We start from the raw sequence: 21,449 nt of genomic DNA on the forward strand, positions 1-21,449 counted from the left end.
TACAGCCAACATAATGGATAGACTTTGCTTTTAGTGACAAATCTTACTAAGATGTATTCACCTGTAACCGGCTTGTTTGAAAAAGGTTCATCAAAAACTTCTTTAGCATCATCATCATTCACATCAGATATAACTAGACTAGAGTGGGACTAGAACTAGACTATAACTGATGATTCTGAAGATGTTGATGTATGACGTTGAATCCTACGAGCTCGATTGATTTTCTTTAAAGCGCGGCTGTTCTTGTCTAATTTAGTTGTTTTAGAAATTCATTTTCTCTATTTTCTTTGCTTTTACTACTTTTGTTCTTACATCTTAACTTCCTCATTTCATATGCTTCTTCTATTTGTGTTTTAATGGGAGTGTCTGTAGCGATTATAGTTTACTATACACTATAAATTAATAAACATTACACAATACAAATAAACATTAAAACATATTTACCATACATAAACATTATATTATAATACCATTATCTTTACATGTTGTTATGATCTGCTTCTTATTAATTTTATATTAATTATTATTTATTGGATTAATTATTTAATTGTCGCAAATCATACATAAAAAAATGAATAAAAATCTCAGGGTGCCTTTTTATAATATAAAAAAAATCTAAATTATCTTACGTTATACTTATCTTCCCTCGTGGTTTCAGTATCTCTTAGTTGATCCTAATCGGGATAAAATAGGAAAAAGAAATAAAGCAAAAATATAAAATAAACATACAGCATTGTCTTTTATTTATCAAAATCAATACTCGAAAAATCTATCAAATCTAAAACCTGTGGACACAGATGTCCGAATGAAATTTTTACCACTTAAATTTATTCTATTTAAAAAAAACAATTTATCGGTTTGTTTCCGATGACTTTGGTACAACAAAATAAACAAAACCAAATTATGTATTCGCAAGATTAGCTATACTTCCTATTTACTTTTTGAAATATTGGAATTTTAATTCTTACGCTTTTTACTCAAATTTTTAGTTTCCGAACATAAAAAATATCTTTCACATAAGTTGACTGGCCTTTTGCTTCACTCACTCTGATGTCTTCTCGTGACCCAAAACAGCTCTCCCTCGTTGACTATGTTAAAGGCTACTCATCAAAGCCCTCTCCGTTCTCCAGCTTCAAAACTATCAGCATACCAGCACCAATTCTCCAACAAGCCGGGCCTCTTTTGACACGTACTCAACTCAAACAAAACTACAAAAATTCTCTGCTCTCCTTCTCACAATAATACAGAATCAAAGAGGTATTTCGTCTCAATTTGATCTGTCTCTCGTTCCACTTTTCAGCACTATTCTCCACTATCAAACAAACCACTGGTACTTGCTAATTACTTATCCACCAAAACGTCGACCGCTCCTCAGCGCTGCCAAATAACATACTGACTTCTTTTTCAAACTCTCTCAATCATTCAAACTACTTTTCCCCTTCCAACTTGCCAAGAATCATAAACAATCTTTTCCATTCGACAAACAAACAGTCTTTTTCAAAATTATTCCGACCATCCTAATTACTTTCGGGGAACTATACAACATTTACTCGTGTTGAAACAAAGATATAAAAATTCCAAACTTTCTTTTAAAACCACTTTTCTCGAAAATGATAATTACATTTAGCTGTGGATTCTATAGTTTCCGTAGTAAACAATCTTTTTCCATTATAAACCTAAATACATCGTCCTTTTCACTTTAATTATTCACAAAAGTCTTTAATGGTTCATCGGAAAACTCATTAAAAAAAGAAATCCACTTACATCCAAACTAAATTCTAATAAATATTTACAGATCAATATACAGGGTGTGTCCAATTTATGTGCCCGCGTTATTTAAAAAAAATTTAATTTAATTTTCATTTTGGCTTTGATTGATAAATTGAAAACACAATAATATATTTAGTCCATTAGGTGACAAATGACTGTCGTGGTTGTCCAAAAGCATCAAAACTGGATTTTCTTTGCTAAATTTCACGTATTTTATAAAATGTTTCAGAAACAGCTCAAAATTTTTCATAGTCTCCATCCACTAGAATGAGCAGCTATAAATGACCCAGGAGGAGCTCCTACCAGTATTTCTTGTCTAGGTTTTACACGGGGAAACACAAAAAACAGAGGTAATTTATTGCCTATTGCATTTATTGCACAACACAAAGTAACGGTGGTTCCTCTTTCTCCGCTGGTTACTTTTGAAACTTGCTTAATACCTTATTTAGCAATTATTTTTGTTGGACGATGTACTGTTGTAATGCCTGTTTCATCTATGTTATAAATAGCTTCGGGACCAAATTTGTATTTATTCATAACAGAATTCAAGTTTTCGAAAAAATCTGTTACATTCTTTCTGTTAAAAGCCTTCGATCTACTTAAACTTGTGGCTTCAGGTTTCCGTAAAGAGAGATTTTCATGGCGAGATAGAAAACCTCTCACCCAATCTTTACTAGCTATGGCCTTACTAGTCCAATTTTGTGGGATTTTTTTATTGTTTGACGTCGTATATATTCCATATGTATTCCGTATGTATTCCATAATTTAAACCAGCCAAATCTGTTAAGTACACCTCCAATGCAAGTTCTTCATCATCAGAAAAAATTCGGGATGTGTTATATTGGGACCTAAATTTAAAAGAGTCTCTGTCATCCTCCTTTTTTCTTTTATCTTTCCCTTTGTTGTCAATCTTAGCATTTTAGAGCGTAGGCGTAAAATTTCGGACAAATGCTATTTAAATGCATTCATTTTTTTTTCGAATCCTGAGAAAACTAATAAATATTTTTGAAAAATTTAAACGCAGAATGAAAGATTAAGGGAAAGTGGGGGAATGGTGCGCACTTAAGCAGAAATCGATTCTGTTGTAAATTCTTTCAACCTATCATAACATCCAGTTCGTTAGAGTAAGCCTTAACTATTCTACTTTGCATATGTAAAATAAGTTTTAGAGAAATACAAAGTTCAAAAGCATAATATTAAAAAAAGAAAAAGTAAGAAGTAAGAAGAAAAAAACTAATCATGCGCACAGATTGGGAAATGGTGCGCACTAAATTAATGTTAGAAAAAAAAACATGAATTTAAAATTAATGTAATAATAGTATATTGTGCAACAAGTGCAGAAAGGTACTAATTTCTCACGAGATTGAAAAGTTGCGGTACGAGCGCAAGCGAGTGCCGCAATTCAAACGAGTGAGAAATTACCTTTCTGCACGTGTTTCACACTATACTTTTTCTACAAGCACAGTTTTTCCTAAAAATAAAAATCACAATTTCCAAACGACGATTAATTATAATAGGTACCTATGTGATAAATTTTAAACTGTATTTAATTAATACCTACTAATCAATTTAAATTCCTTATACCTAAATAAATTGCACAGAAATCAGTTAAAAAATTAATGCACTGCCTTAATTTGTTTAAATTTAAACAATTATTACACATTATTGACATTATATTTATGCAGTCACGGATTTACACAAAACCTACTTCATTCGACGTCTCTTGCACAGGTTGCTAAATCCTTATTGGTTATTTGATAATTATAAAATGTTTAATAAGGATAAAATTGTAAAATAAAATAGTTGTAACATCCATAATTTAGTTTCTATGCTATAGTTAAATATAATAATTGTCTTATAGGTTATATATTTGTCTAAATTTTAACCACGGATGTAAACAGAATATAACGTTACTCAAAATGCGGTAGTCCACGGATGTAAACAGAATATAACGTTACTCAGAATGAGGTAGTCAACTGTGCAGAAAAGAACTTTGCGGCACAGAAACGTCATTTTGCGGCACAGAAACGTCACTTTTCTGCACACTAATGTCAAATATCTTATACTGTGAGAAAATATCAAGTTTGCTAACATAAAACCGTGCAGAAAAGTGCACTTTGAATAGTGGTTGTAGAAAAAAACACTTCTTTCAAAAGTATAAAAATATTATGAAGAAATAAGAATTGTATGGTATACTTAAATGTCATATTTTTAACGTAAACAAAAGTTGCATTTATAATTTTCTGGGGTATTTACAGCTGTATATTCTGCGTGATTCCCCGAGGCACGTAACACACATGTATATCAATCATTTTTTCCCTCTCTCCCCACAAATAGAGCATGTCTCGTTACGTACAGCTGGTTTTTCTAATGGTCTTCATCGATAATATCTGACAAATAACCGTGTGCTATATCAGACGACTCAGGTGTTAGCTCTTTCTGCACTCTCTTCTTTTATTGTTTGCCTTTTTTTGTTTTTTTCTTTTCTCTGTCTGGCGAGATATCTGGCGATTCTTTATCAAAACATCTTCAGCAGTTGCCTTTCTTGCTGCTTTCTGTTCCTCCTTTCTCTTAAGATTCTCGTCCATTAATCATCTCTTTTCATGGGCTTCCTCCAATTTTGTCTTCATTGGTGTGCTTGAACTGTTGTCTTAATGTTATATGTATCATGACTCCTTTTTGTAAACCCATAAAGCGAATCTTTGCTAGCTAATTTCTTCTCTTTATTAAAATGATTTAGGATATTATTTTCTTCAGCATACCTGAATACCAATCATCTAAGTTCTTTATGTTAAGCCATAGAATAATTTAGCAAGCGTTAACACAACATTCTCTTAATTATTTTTCTACTTCACCTGAAACACAGCTGTACAGCTGTGCGGCCTAAACGGGGTGGCGTGTGCAAACCTGTTAATCTTTTTTAAATCGATTCGAGAATATTGAAAGCCCTCTTGTTTCTTGTATTTTCTGCCATCATTTCTGATTACATTCATTTTTAAATCTTCGTCAATATATTTTTAAGAATCGTAGATTTTCTAGAGTAGGTTCGTGGCCTAAATAATAATCATCATCACAAACGAAAAACTACTGAACCATATCAACCAACAGATGTACCAAAATACACGTTAAATAACATGATTTAAATCAATAATAAGTCCAAAGCAATTGAATAAAGCCTAAGGATTTACCGTCCTATTTTTTGGAGCAGAAAGACTAGAAGAATTCTTGCAATTTTCAATAATCGGATCTGACTTAGTCCACGTACAATGGTCGACTGAAGATAATGGCGTAAACCGTTCATGAGATCGGTTGAAAGGTGTAGGACTGGTTGAGTTCGTAAAATCTTCCACGGAATTTGAAATACAATGCAGCGCACAATTACCCGCCGCGCACCATTCCCCCACTTTCCCTTACATAAATTATTAACGAGGGTCGAAAGTCCCTTAGAATTTACAAACAGTTTCTTTTGAATGAAATATTTGAAATTAAAAATCATACTAAATTTTCTCTTTTTGTTTTGCACCCCTGTAACTTATTAAAATAAAAATTATAGAAAGGCAAACCATTGCTGAAACCAAAAAATTGAATTTTTATGTTATTTTTAAAAATCATTTCATTTTCAAAAATCATTTAAAAGTCATTCATTACGTGTTCCAGGTATTGTAGCTTTCGTATTTTTATTTGTACATTCAGTATATCCAGCTTTCTTTTTCTATTGTTGTGAGTTAATTCTTTAATTTTTTTGTGTATGTTAAAACTATCATGACCCTTTCTTACATAATTCTTTAGCTCTGCTTTATTTTGTATTTTACTTGTTTATCCACTTTCATGTACTGATTTCTGTATCTTTATTTTTATTTTATGTTGACGCCATTCTTCCAATAAATCTAAAATTTCCTCGGTCATCCATTGTTTCTTTTCCTCTGGTTGGTGTCAGAATTTCTTTTTGACTTTTATCTATTTCTGTCTTTATTAATAACTATCTTGTATCCGTTTAAGTATTTTGCAGAATTTGTTATTACCATTCATTAATCGATTATTAACTTCATCTATCCGTGACGAATGTTGGCGATCATCATGGCGAAATTTATCTTATACGCAGCAGCGCGAAGAAACTGCAGAGATGTGCGTTGAACTAGGTTCTGAGGTTCTTTAACCAGGATGTTGGTCTTCCTGGACCTCGCTTTCCAAACATTTTTCCTTGCAGGATATCTTGTAGGAAGACATGTCTTATGAATGGATTGCTTAATTTACTTGTATCGATTTGTGCATTTGTGGATCTTCGTTCTTCTTTTTCTTAACGTACCCTATCAAGTCCCCTTGACGTTGGCGATTAACATGGCGAAACTGTCTCTGTCTCGAGCTATTTTAAATAGTTGTTCTGCTTTCTTTATTCCTGTCCACTCCCTGATATTCTTCAACTAAGAGGCCTGCTTTCTACCAATTCCTCTGCGTCCTTCGATTTTATCCATCATAATAAGTTTAAGAATATTATACCGGTCTCCCCTTACTACGTGTCCAAAATAGGCCATCTTTCTATATTTATTTGATGTTATCAAGCAGCTCGCGGGCAGCATTTGCTCTCTTAAGGACTGCCAAATTTGTCAGCATAGCCGTCCATGGTATTTTCAGTGTACGTCTGTGCAACCACATTTCAAAGGCCTCCAAACGATTAATGGTGGATATTTTTAATGTCCATGCTTCGACATCACACAAGAGGACTGACCAAATGTAACATTTAATCAAGCGCTTTCGAAGTTGAAGTTGCAAGTTATCATTACAGAAGAATGACCTCATTTTTAAAAATGTGAGGGCTATCTCGATTCTACATTTTATCTCTTTATCTGGATGTAGTTGTTCAGTAATATTGCAACCAAGATATTTAAAACTGCCCAAGAAGCAATTGGACGTAATATTACGACGTCTTAACGTTGGATTAAATGCCCCAACGTTAATACGCGACGTTGCGACGACGCTCAGAAAACCGCTATTTGCACCTAAGTGGGGAATAGAAATACGGGTTGCCTCGACGTCCCTCTCTCGACTTCTCAGCTCGAGATATTTTATCGTCAAATTACGTTAGTTTTTAGGACTTTGGTCTTGTAAAGTAATAGTATAAAATTCTCTACCACAGAAGTACGGCCGACACACTTCATTTTTACCAAATAGGTTAATAATCTTGGAGGATATTAAATCATCAGAAACTAAGATGCCTGACGGCCTGTTGATACTTATTTAAGTAGGTTCCTACTCTATTCAGAATATAACCTAAGTGACTTGTATATTTATTTTATTAATCATCTGCCTCATTGCATAATGCTGTCGAAAATTTACAAACGCAAGGAAGTGTACTGTTAAACTATAGGTATAAAAATTGCTAAAAACTGAAAGCGCCTCAGAAATTTACAGGTTAAATCGAACAAAACGGTAAAAATAGAAATAACCATCGTAATTAAAAAAACGTATTATTATGTCTAGACCCATACAAAATTATCCTTGATTTATATATAAACAAAATTCGTTAATTAAAATCAAATATTCATTAAAATCTAGCAAAAAAATTGCCAAACATTATGTTTCAAAAAATGGCTGAACCATGGCGAACTTTCATTAATGGCGGATTTGACTCGCGACCTAAATTGCACTACATTTTAACTGATTTGGACAAGGACACCCCCTGACGACCTTTAGTATAACCTATTTTTACCTTGCACACCTCGAATTTACCTATTGGTATACCTAATATGTCCTAAAGTAAGCGCAAACAACCTGGTCTTGACGACAGACTCCCGACGACCGGTCGTCGTCGTGAACACGCCTTAATCTGGTGGTGGCATTTGATTTCTTTTTTCCATTTTCCCCTTCATTTTGAGACATTGTTTTTCTCAAAAAACAACTATATATATTTTTAACTATATAGGTGTTTCATTCATTCATTCAATAAATTGTTATTGTTAATATACTGTTTATAGAAAAACTAGAAAAACCAAGTGTAAAAAAGTAAGGTTATGTTATGCAATGCAATATCTGTCATATTATAGTCATATAAGTCAAGATGAGTCAAGTCAGATAGGCCCTAATCAGCAAATTTTTACGTCGTTTTGTAGTTGGAAACTAAACAACCAATTGTCGAAAATTTACTTTACGACGTTGGATAGTCGTCGACGTTTTTTAGTAAATTACAGGTATCTTATAAAAAAACTTTGACGTCAGGTTAACGTATACAACTTTACTTAAGTACTACGTTGTTATTACCTACGTTGTATTGTCGTTCTCACCTTCCCGCAAGCACGCGCAGCAATCTACCATATGCCTACTGAGAAAACACCCGACGTCTCCTGAACGTTGGGTTCGATACTAATAAATACGCTGTAATCCCCGACGTTGAGCAGTCGTTAAATGTCTTCCAGTAAATTACATTGTAGTATAGAGGTTATACCCGATGTCAGCTTAACGTTAAACCTTAACCTAATAATTAACGTTGGTATTCTCAACGTTGGATTGTCGTTGTCGTCTTCCCGAAAAATACGTCTACCATACTCGATAAAACACCAACGTCCTCTGAACGATGGCATCTATCCTAAAAAATACGTTGTAATTCCCGACGTTGAGTAGTCGTTGATGTATGCCACTTAATTGCACTTATACTACAGATAGGTTAAGACCGACGTCAGCTTAACGTCAAACCTTATCCTAATAATTGACGTCGTTATTCCCGATGTCGGTTGGTCATCAGATTATATTACTTAGTAGCAGCAACGTTGGTCCATAGGAAAAACAGACGTTGTCCTTGGTTAAAACTTATTGTGAACCAATTTTGTCCTTAAATTTAACGTCCCATTAGGACAAAATTGGTTGCAGGTCGTAAAATTGCTACTTGGGTGGGTACTCTTTGAATTATATGACCATCAAATAACCGTGAATCTTGATGGGCCAAACCGCTAAATACCACACTGAACCAAAAAAGTACGTAAATATAATGAAAAAAACATTGATTTAAAAACGGGGAACATTAATTTTCGTCCAAAGATCAGTATCATTGGTCCAATGTAAGTAGATACATTAACTAATGCTCAAAAACATTAATTTTTATGAATTAGTAGGTTCATTCAATTTACTTTCTAGTTAAGAATCAATGTATAGCTACATTGAATCAATGTATCGGTACATTGAATCAATGGATCGGTACATTGAATCAATGTATCGGTACATTAATTCTTAAGTAGAAAGTACATTGAATGAACGTACTAATTCATAGAAGTTAATGTTTTTGAGCATTAGTTAATGTATCTACTTACATTGGACTAACGATACTGACCTTTGGACGAAAATTAATGCTCCCCGTTTTTGAATCAATGTTTTTTTCATTATATTTACGTACTTTTTTGGTTCAGTGAATGTCATCTTCATGCATATTTGTATTTAACATACAAATAGTTAATAAGTAAACAAAATGACGACTTAATATCTACATAAATATTACAAATATAGGTTGAAGCAACGATTTTTTGCCGATTCTCAAACTAATGTTAAGTATCTATAAGTTTAAAAAAAAACATATATATTTTTAATTAACACAAACAACTTTTTATAATGTAATTTGGAAAAAACTGAATAACTAAATATAACAGAAATGGATTCTTCTTATAACATATATAAAAATATATATATATATATATATATATATATATATATATATATATATATATATATATATATTTATATTATATAAAAAATATATACCTGATATCGTGAAAATAAATATATCTGCAATAACATCTCCATAAATACAACATCTCTCTGGGATTAATTATCACCACCCATACAAAAAACAAATGGTTGAATGGCATTTTTCTTTTATTTCAAAAATCTGATATGATATTCGACTTCTTGCTGGGTCTTCCCGTTGTAAGAATGATTACTGGAAATCTCTGATGGTATATTTTATTATTTATATATTTGGTTGTCCATTAAGATCTTTTTTAACCATTTTATTAGTTCGTACAAAATATCGATGTAGAATCTACCTAAAGAAGAACCTAATCTAAATAGTGAACATACTAAACAGAGAACAAAAAGTACTTAATACTAGATAATATTATGCAGAATTGAATAATGAAATAGGTACTTACATTCCGTAATGTCTTCATGGGTAATCTTTTCAAATAAAAATTTATTTGTTTTATCCTTGATATGACTTTCACACCGAAGAAAGGAGATAATTCTTTCGAAATTGCTGTCCCATCCATCAATAAGTCCATTTCCATTTCCAAATGCCACTCCAAAGTCCATATCAATCTGCAAAAGTGGAAATAGAAGTAAAACTTTTTTTATAGAAATCCAACAAAATAATTTATAAATAGTTAAAAATATATGTAAATACATACCTTAGAAAAATCAACCAAATCACTAGTGCCAAACACCTCTCCTCAGAGTCTGCAGGGTGACTGTCTGCTAGGAGGCAGCAACTGTTGTCACGTGATTTTTTTACACCAATAAAAACACTTATAGAGTTTTAAGAAATGTATCGGTTTATGTAGAAGATTATTGCTACAATGTATTGATCATTGATTCAGGTATAGTACGTTAATACAATGATTGCGTTACATCAAAACAATGTATCGAGTTATTAATCAAAGTCGAAAAAATTTATTTAATGTTAAGAAAACATTGATTCAATAAACGAGTTCGTAATTTAAAGAACACTGTACATTAGTGCAACGTTTTATATTCATTAATTTAACCGCATAATCCTGATGTATAGTTTTTTATATACAATGAACAAATTATTAGTATTATGAAAAAAGTCATTGGATAGATAAAACGATTCATTGGATTAATGATTCTATTCATTATTTTTTAATGAATAGAATTACATTGTAATAATGAATATGGTCATTACTTAATGACTACATGTTTATAGTATTAACGAAATTTTCATTGAATCAATGTAAAAAAAGTCAATGATTGGCGTTCATTGGTACTACGTACAATATTTTTTTCAGTGCATGTATTTTGTTTTTGAACAGTTTATGTTTAGGCCAAACTCTCTTCCCACTGTGTCAATGGCATTTTAAAGGTGTTGTAATCCATTCATCTTCGTTCTATTATTTTCATTTTGAGCCTAATTTTGGTCATTACTGGCTTGCGATCTGATTCTATGTCGACACTCGTATATATTTTTTCTAATATAATTGCGTTCCGGCAAGTATCTTGCTAATTAATACATAGTGTAATTGGTTTCTTAGAATTCTCTCGTTTTGATCCGCTGATAACTTCCACGTATAGCTATAGTCTTCTGTTTGGCAGCTTAAAAAATGTATTCGCTATAGCAAAACTATGGTTTTGGCAAAATTTTATAAGTTTATCATCCCTTTCGTTTCTATTTCTCACACCGTATGCTCCTGTACTGTACATTCTTCTACGTTTACTTCCCCAAACTTCGCGTTAAAATCTCCCATTATAATTTTAATAACCTGTTCTTCCAGCTAGGCTGATTTTCTTCTACCTTTGCTCCGTTTACGTTTTAATTTCCCTGCATTACGTTGTGCAGTTTTACGTATTTAGGTACTCTACTTACGTATTTCAGCACTCAACTTTCGCTAATAATTAATAATACTCTTTATTTTCTTCAATGTTAACATCCTTTAATCCCAAATAAAACAATATGAAATAATGCACAATGTCTTTATGAAGCCTTTAGCAAACTTGCTTTTTACACTGTTGTTTGTTGTGCATGAAGGCTTAAAATTTATCACACTAAATTTATCAGAGTGAGAGTGTATTAAGTCGATAGACTTTCAAATATGTATTAGAGTGCAGCTACAGCTACTATGGTGACCTAGTAGTAATACTTCAGTGCAGGCATTACTTACAGTGTATTAAAGTATTTACTTTAACACACCCATCTACACTCCGCTGTAACTCACTGTATCTTGCAGATTCTGTTTCATACAGTTTGGACCCACCAAGAGTAAAAATCTTTTGTTTTCACTCATTTAACATTTAACATTTCAATTAACTTTGAATTATCCGCGTCCGTCTTTCCGTCTTTCCGTCTGTCTGTCTGTCTGTCCGTAGATGGTACTTAAGGTGAAAAATTTAACCTAGGACTTCCGGTTTTAGAAATGCGACCGGAAGTACCTACTGTTTTACAGTCACCGGAATAGTACAAGTGAAATATTATTCGACGCGCCTTAGCAAGACGAGAACCAATAATGTAAACTTCCGGTTTGATGACTGTCTGTCCGTCTGTCCGTCCGTCTGCGAATATTACTCCTCCGTCACTATACCATTTAGAATGTCAAATGAGGTGTCGAATGAATGATTATAATCAAAGAATGATACTATAGGTGAGAAATTTGACCTCGGACTTCCGGTTTTAGAAATGCGACCAGAAGTACTGTTTTAAAGTCACCGGAATAGTACAAGTGACATATTATTCGACGCGCCTTTGCAAGACGAGAACAAATAATATACTTCCGGTTTCAGGACTGTCTGTCTATCCGTCCGCGAATATAACTCCTCCGATATTAATACAGATATAATGACAAATGAGATGTCGAATAAAAGCTTGGTACAACCCAAGGATGGTATTAAAAATGAGAAACTTGACATCGGACTTCCAGTTTTAGAGTTGCAACCGGAAGTACTGTTTTAAAGTCACCGAAATAGTATAAGTGATATATTATTCAACGTGCCTCATCAAGATAAGAACAAATGTATACTTTTGGTTTTTATATAATTTCCGCTTAAGAAGTTCTAACCGGAAGTGCCATAATTATAGTCGCAGAAATAGTACATGTGACATATCAATTATCAATCGCAGAGTATTGAAAAGTCGGGCTCAACTCTTTAGTCCCGGTTTTAAAACCATTTTCTTTTAAACAATTATGACCAAAAGTTTAGTAAAAATTACTCAAAATTAGTGAAATCCTATATCAATCGACGCAAAGTTACATGAAGAGTTCAAATATCGACTTCCGGTTCTACGTTCGATCACTTTAGGTGAAAACCTAGGACTTACGAAGACCAATTATTTGTTTTCTTCGAAATTTTTTTAATTCTCATTATTTTTGATTCAAACCATTTTATTTATAATCCTCAAACGAGAAGGAAACAGCATTTTATACCCTGCTGCTCCGAAAACTCAATTTTTATTTTCTTATAACTAAAGCTCGGATTATGGGCAAGATGCCTTTTTTGCCTATTTTGCCTATTATAATTGTTTTTTGCACTTTTTGCCTTTTTTCGTAAATTCCGCCTATTTGTGCCTTTTTTAAAATTTCATTGTACTACCATTAATGGTACCCATTATTCTATTACTAAACCATTCTATAATAAAATTTTGGGTCAATAATAAAATATCAATGGTTTGTTTATATAACAGATTTCTAGGAAAATGTACCTGATCGAGACTTGAGGGTTATATAACCAAAGAATACTAACACACTCAGTGAGTGTGTTAGTATTCTTTGATATAACTATTTGGAAATCCCTAAGCTTTATTAGTTTATTATCAGTTGTACAGTCGGTTACTGTATCAGAGTTTAGTCACTCCTAGTCATCCTAGTTTAGTTTTGTTGCGTATACCGAAAAGCAAAGAACACGTTTTAAAACGTTTTAGACATTTGTGCGAAAAGATGATATCTAAATTAAGGCTATGGACCGCACCTTATTCGGAACTTTCTCTAGAAGGAGATGGAGCATTTTGTAAACCATGCGGCAAATCGGTAAAAGTTTTATTTTTTCTCTTTTTTTTCTCGTCCCACAACATAACTAAATTCTAAAGCGGTTTTAGAATTCTAATTATTTTTTTTTTAAATTCTCAGATTTCAAGTAGAAAAAAGTACTTTATTCACCAGCATTGTGGAACCCCACTTCATAAACGTAATTTGGAAAAATTAAATTCCTCTAAGTTAGCCCAAATATCTCTGCGGGATAGTTTAAGTAGTTCAAAAAAAAATGAGGAAGACACGCATTTAAATCTGATTTATGCCAGATGCTGATTGCATCCAACATTCCTCTATATAAAGTTAATAACCCTAGTTTTAAATGCTTTTTCGAAAAATATCTTAATAAATCCTTACCGGACGAGAGTACATTGAGAAAACATAATGTGGAAAAATGTTATGTGGAATGTATTTCAAAAATTAAGCGGGAGTTAGAGGGCAATTTTTTGTATATTATCATGGATGAAACGACAGATGTATGCGGCAGGTATATAGCTAATTTAATGACTGGAATTTTGAACGAAAACTTTGCGAGAAAACCTTATTTAGTTGCCGCTAAAGAATTGGAAAAAACAAACAATTTAACAATAAATCGATTTATACAAGATAGTTGAACAAACCTCTTTTTACCCAACCCTATACCAGTGAATAAAATAGTTTTAATGCTTTCAGATGCTGCGGCATATATGTTAAAAGCTGCTGTTAATCTAAAGATTTTTTATCCTAATTTAATTCATTGCACTTGTGTAGCCCACGGGGTAAATATAATTGCTGAAGAAATAAGAAATCTGTTTCCGTTGGTAAATAATTTTATAAATTTTATGAAAAAAGTTTTTGTAAAGGCTCCGTTGAGGGTGCAAATATATAAAGAAAGACTTCCCGGTGTCCCTTTGCCACCTAAACCAGTAATTACAAGGTGAGGAACCTGGCTCGAAGAAGTTTTTTTTTACTTTGAACACTGCAATGAAATAGAATAGTTATGTCAGAATTTGATGATGATATTTCCGAAGCCATTCGAGAAGCAAAAAAAATATTAAAAAATCCCAAATTGAAACAGGAACTCGCTTATATCAATGACAATTATAAATTAATAGTTACCACAATTACCTTATTAGAAAAACAAGAGATAAATTTATGTGAGTCAGTGAAATTAATAGATAATTTAAAGACGAAAATTAAAACGGCACCTGGAAATAACGGTCAATTAATTTTTAAAAAAATGAAATATGTTTTCGACAAGAATGAAGGTTTTTCGTTTTTATCTAATGTTGCTAAAGTTTTGAATGGGACATAAAGTTTTGAATTTGAGGAATTACAAATTATGCCAGATTTATTATACGCTCTGAAATATGCTCCAATTACATCTGTCGATGTCGAACGTTCGTTTTCAATGTACAAATTAATTTTAAGTGATCGAAGACATAGTTTTAAGACCGAAAATATTGAAAAACATTTAGTTGTTTCTATTAATGATAAAATTTTAAGTGGTTACAATGTTTAATTATTAATTAACAGTTATTTAGTTACTAGTTTATTTATACTAATGTTAAGGCGGCTGCACAATTGCCCTGGAACGGGAACGAGAACGGAAACAGGAACGGGAAAAAAGTTAACCTCTATGTAAATTAATGTTGTAGATGCACAATAACCGAGAACGAGAAGCTGTCCGGTAACGGGAACGGGAAAGTTGACCATGTTTTAACTTTAGGCGGCTGCACAATTGACCGGGAACGGGAACGAGAACGGAAACGGGAACGAGAACGGAAACTAAAGCATTAGCAGATTCACAATTAAATGGTAAACAGCTGTTTTGTGTCACTGTCACTTGTGCTATTAATTATTTTTCTTCTCAAAATAAATTTTGTGGAATGATCTTTTTCTAATTTTATTAAAAGAACATGTCTGTGAACTCTAAAAATATGGATTTATTTGATGACGAGCTTTTATAATATTTTCGTTTTTTATAATCTTGGAACTAATTTACACAATATGTGTGCAATCGCAAAGGTTTGTCAGCATAAAGTAAAAAAACCATATCATTCAAATATTTATATTATTATTGTATCTAGTTACCATATAAGTACACGTACTATGATCTACATCAATCATAGGGATGAGGACATTTTTCCAATAAAGAAATTAATCGTCGTTCGTCATTTATTTTAATGCAAAATGTATAAAAATTGTCAATAAAACTTGATCACACACTTCTAATAACAAATTTTTATTGGGCATTTGACAGTATTTTTAATACTGCCTTCTAATTGGTTCCGGGAATACAACGGGAACGAGAAAGTTGAAACATGGTCAACTTTCCCGTTCCCGTTACCGGACAGCTTCTCGTTCTCGGTTATTGTGCATCTACAACATTAATTTACATAGAGGGTAACTTTTTTCCCGTTCCCGTTTCCGTTCTCGTTCACGTTCCCGGGCAATTGTGCAGCCGCCTTTTCTCGTTCCCGTTGTATTCCCGGAACCAATCAGAAGGCAGTATTAAAAATACTGTCAAATGCCCAATAAAAATTTGTTATTAGAAGTGTGTGATCAAGTTTTAGTGACAATTTTTATACATTTTGCATTAAAATAAATGACGAACGATTGATTTCTTTATTGGAAAAATGTCCTCATTCGTATGATTGATGTAGATCATAGTACGTACTTATATGGTAATTAGATACAATAATAATATAAATATTTGAATGATATGCTTTTTATCTTTATGCTGACAAACCTTTGCGATTGCACACATATATTGTGTAAATTAGTTCCAAGATTATAAAAAACGAAAATATTACAAAAGCTCGTCATCAAATAAATCCATATATTTTTAGAGTTAACAGACATGTTCTTTTAATAAAATTAGAAAAAGATCGTTCCACAAAATTTATTTTGAGAAGAAAAATAATTAATAGCACAAGTGACAGTGACACAAAACAGCTGTTTACCATTTAATTGTGAATCTGCTGATGCTTTCAGTTTCCGTTCTCGTTCCCGTTTCCGTTCTCGTTCCCGTTCCCGGTCAATTGTGCAGCCGCCTTTATGATTATGATGTGTAAATATTCGCCCCGAGCGTTAACAAAATGTCAAAGCAAAATCGACCGACCTGCTCATGGTGGCGGTTTTTTGAAATTTTATAAGGACGCTTTGTGTATGTTTAAATGAGACATTTAAAAAAAATGCCGTGTCACGCTAGTGATATTATGTATTAATATAAACAGAAAATAAAAACGCACTTAATCTGATATAAATTCTTCACTTTCCAATATTGATTATCAGTTCGATTTTGTATACATAACCTCACTATCGCAGTTTATGTCAATAAATCTTTATTAACGCAAAAGAAAATATTTTTGTTGCACTATAAATTACAGTATAAATTAAAAACTAATGAATTCTAACAATTTTTTTCGGTTATTATCACTACAAAATAAAATATTCAAGTTTAACAAAATAATCCCATAAGACTCAATGTTAAAACGTCCTTACAAAATCTGACAGCGTGTCACGTGACTGTAAGTAGAGGGGAGACGCACGGAGCCAATACCTGCCTTAAGTTAATATTACGTTAATTCACTTTGTACAATAAATAATAAGTTATATTCCTTTATTGCCTATATTTTGTCTAAATGTTAATATTCCTGCCTTTTTTAATAAAAATATTTGCCTATATAGGCGCCTTTTTCTTCAATTTTTGTTGCCTATAAATCCGAGCTTTACTTATAACTCGAAAACGGGAAATCAGCACATGAAATTTTGAATGTAGGGATTATCCCAGATTATCCGCAAGTAAGGATAGAGGCATTAGGCCGATGCCACATTATGCGTTTCCGCCGCATCCGGTGAAAACGCATAGTGTGACAGATCGATCCGGTTGCGTTGGAAACGGATGCGTTTTGAGTCATCGGTACGCGCTTACAAACTGCACCAGACTAAACGCATAGTGTGACAGGTCGGTCCGGTTGCGTTGGAAACATAGAGTTAAATATTAGCATAGAGAGAGTGTCATTCAGAGCGAAGTGACGACACCATCTTTTTTATTTGGATTAGTGCTGTTTCACTCTTACGCATAGTAAAGCTGCTACAGTTGTCCTCCTCTTCCGTGCCTATATTCACACTGAATGTGATTATAGATTCTCGATACAATGTGTTAGAAGGAGATGCAGCAAACCAGTCCCAGAGATCTTGTCGTCAGGAAGCGCGGAAGGTAGGCTCCCTCTATGTTAATATATACCTCTATGGTTGGAAACGGATGCGTTTTCACCGCATTCGGTCAAAACGCATAATGTGGCATCGGCCTTAGAGGTAAAATATTAAAAAAAGTCGCATCACAAACTTTATAACGCTTATTTCTTATCCATTACGCGTAAAATTGCCGAAAATGACATTCTAAGTAGGCAGCCAGTTCAACCGTATTTTTAAATGTCATGTATCAAACGTCATTGATATCTTCTGTCATATGTCATAATCGTCATTGTTTTGAGTTGCGATGGAATTTATCCAAGGCAAAAAATAAATTACGTTTTAAATACTTCTCAATAACCAATAAATTTTGTAGGTATAAATTAACTTCCATTACTGTTGAAAAATTATTTGATATTATGTCGGTAGGTCAATTGGAAAACCAAAATCCCAACGTTTATAAAACAACTGATGACAGAACAGCCACTTTGGATGAAGAGGATGACACTGTAGTGGATGAATTTGATCAAAGAGAAATATTTGGTAAGTTGTGCAATATGTATGATGTTTCTGCAGGGTTCGAAAGATGTATATCATGATATAAATCAGGGTAAATATTAGGATATTTTTAAGCTGATTTATTTTACATCCTGGATATTTATAATACAAATATCTGGGACCTTGGAAAAATTACCTTAAAATAAGCTTAGAATGTGTGTTTTATTGACGGCAACACGTAATTAATAGAAATTGGAATCTGCTTTAAAAGACCAACCTATAGAATATAGAAGTTCACACATATTCAGCCCCGGGTGGCATCAATGGGTGCGTTCGGACGACCATAGCGGCTGGCGGTCAGCAGAAATCGGCTGAGTGGTTGTATCCAGCCGTGATAGGGAAAGCTTAGTAAATCTCTCAGCGGCTGGCTTCCAGTGGTGACGTCTGACAGCTACTGCTGGCTCAGCTGTCCAGCCGCTGTGGTCGTCCGAACGCACCCAATGTAATGACTTACTAAATGGTACTCTTGGGACTTGGGACAGTGAAGCATCACTATAATGCCACACAACACTGTTGTATTAGGGGCACGGGACCAATGGACAAGAAAAAAATTATAACACTGTGGCCGAACGTGTTCAACAAACATTTTTTCAGACATAGAAGCACGGCATTGGGTGGTGCTCATTTTGCAGCAGACATGTTAGACCATAGATTTCTTCTAGATAGGAAGGTGATTAAACAATGTGCAAAAAGAAAAATCGAAGAACGCAGAGGAATTGGTAGAAAGCAGGCCTCTTGGTTGAAGAATATCCGAGAGTGAACAGGAATAAAGAAAGCAGAACAACTATTTAGAATAGCTCGAGACAGACAGTTTCGCCATGTTAATCGCCAACTTCAAGGGGACTTGATAGGGCACGTTAAGAAGAAGAAGCAAAAAGAATAAGTCTACCTGTTTATCAGTGACATAAATCTACTAGGTATATTAACCATTATTTGTGATGGCATTAATAATGCATCAAGACCAATTCCATACTATAATATGTATGGTGAACATTTTCGAAACATAATGCCATTGGTTTGGTGGAAATCTTTAACTATAGATGAGAATGACTAGCCTTCAGGAAAACAAAAAATTGTTGAGTTATGTGAGCAGTTGTTAACAGCTAATACAGCAACCGTAGCCTTAGAGAGATATTTTTCATCTTTTGGATTAGTCCAGATTAGTTCAGTCCCGAAATAAGTTGAAATGTCAAAAAACAGCTAAGCTTGGTTTCCTATTTAAATACCTGAATTAAGTTACTGGACCCCAATATCCTCAGTTCGACTGGATCTGGGAGTTGTCGCCTGCACCAGAGACTGTTGATTTATCCAGTTCTGATGATAAAACATTAACCAGTTTTAAAAAATTAATTTTTGGAAAATGGATATTGGAAAACTTATAATACAATAATCCGGCTAATCTGAAAAATTATTATTTCGAGTACTTAACTGTAAGAATCCTTTCAAATTTTCCTTTTTTTTTTAAATCAGTTACAATCAGACAAGTGACAGCTGGCGACTGACCTTCTTGTATTGTGTATTTTTGCTCAGGGTCACCCCCCATTTCTCACTTGTTGGATTGTACATTAATTTGATTTAATGAAAAATTCCTCTCCCTCAAAGCTAAGTCATGCCAGCATCTCAAAAACATGGGATCCACTGTCGTAAAGAGCTGCTTTCTGTATAACAACTTCACAGGCTGCAAAACGTGCTGATACATTGGCTGTATCAGCAGGGTAATGTTTGGTAGTAGAAAAACAGCTTTTTATTTAACCTTTAACTACACGCGCTGACGTATTTTGTACGCCAAATATAAGAATTCTACTGCAAATATATTTAAAAATTTAATTTTGACCATGTTTATCTCTCTAACCTATCACTGGAATGTGCTTTACAATTTGGTTTTAGTTTCGTTATAATGGGCATTCTGGGAAGATCGTAATTTACAGTTTATTATTAATTTGTTGTTTCCAGTGGTGGACAATATACCCCACGATTATATTAATATAAGTAGTAATATAAGTACATATTTCAATTGTTTTTTAGTCAATATGACACAAACTATATTTTTCTTTATAAACAATACTTTTTCTCCTGTAAAAAATCACATTTCAAAAAAATTTTTATTAATAATTTTATATATCATGGAATCCAGTTATTCCATGATTCCAGTTATAAATCCCAATTGGCTTACTGAGAAGTAACTCCAAGTATTCACTGATGCCGAATAAGGTTTATAACAAACAACTAAATGTATTTTTTCAAAAAAAAAAAACAAATCCACTGTTTTTAAGTGTATTTTCTTGTGGCGTATAACGTATGCCACGCGTGTAGTTATGTTATAACTTGATGCGTCGGTAGATAAAGGTTTAAAAAACAGCGTTTGATCGTACTCCTCAGATGAAGGTCGTCTTATATTAAGGGTTCATTACTTCCTTCTTATTATCATAGGCTCTTATTGCGTTCAAACGAAAGTGCTGTACTTAATGATAGGCATATAATTTATGCTAGAGAGAGAGAGAGACATACTTTATTGATACAATGTACCAAAAATCCATCGACCGAAGTCTTTTAGCCAATTTACACAATTAATATACATTAATACAGTATCGCTTGTTTCACATTATAAGAATTTCGACTGTGTGATGGTTAAAATCTCCATAGTGGCTCGAGCAACTTTCTGCCTTCACGGCTTGAAACATTCGGCAAAGGGAGAAAGATTCCATATGATTGCCCAAGCCACTATGTAGATTTTAACCATCGCACGGTCGAAATTCTTATAATGTGAACGAGCCGTATATGTTTTTTGTTAATATTAATACAATACAATAATTAAAAAAAAAATATTTGTATGTGGCGGTAATCACAATATCACTGACAATTGGTTACAATATAGATGATGATTTAAATAGAGTTGTTTATTGTCTTGATGTGTAGCAGATTTCTTCAAAAAGAGTTCTTCCTGGATATCTACGGCGCCGTCCTCTGGTATCTTCACAATGTAGGGCTCAATCAAATTTTTGTTATTGTCATTAATAGAAAAATATTTAAACAACTTATTGAGTCTCTCATTAATAGGTTCAATTCCAGTTTTATTGTACAGCATTCTGTTTGATGGATTATGAAGTGGATTATCAGGATGACGCATTCTAGTGATTTGTTGAAGGCCAGTTGTTTCAGCCACTTTTATATTATTTTTGGTAGGACCTTTAGAATTATAGAAAATTGTAT

The 21,449-nt window shown here is 33.1% G+C and overlaps 1 protein-coding gene across 3 annotated transcripts in view; it reads left to right on the forward strand.

Annotated features, from left to right (window-relative positions):
* The window catches only part of LOC126891838 (MIP18 family protein galla-2), a 30,939-nt gene that overhangs the window by 6,217 nt on the left and 3,273 nt on the right, over positions 1-21,449 (forward strand). Inside the window, exons 1-2 of one of the 3 annotated variants that reach the window (XM_050661159.1) lie at positions 17,903-18,053; positions 18,111-18,224. In XM_050661159.1, coding sequence (XP_050517116.1) covers positions 17,927-18,053; positions 18,111-18,224 — 241 coding nt within the window. In that variant the 5' untranslated portion in view covers positions 17,903-17,926. The other 2 variants (XM_050661161.1, XM_050661160.1) reach the window with 2 other exon arrangements.

This window comes from Diabrotica virgifera, chromosome 9, assembly GCF_917563875.1.
Source record: "Diabrotica virgifera virgifera chromosome 9, PGI_DIABVI_V3a".
Lineage (NCBI taxonomy): Eukaryota > Metazoa > Arthropoda > Insecta > Coleoptera > Chrysomelidae > Diabrotica > Diabrotica virgifera.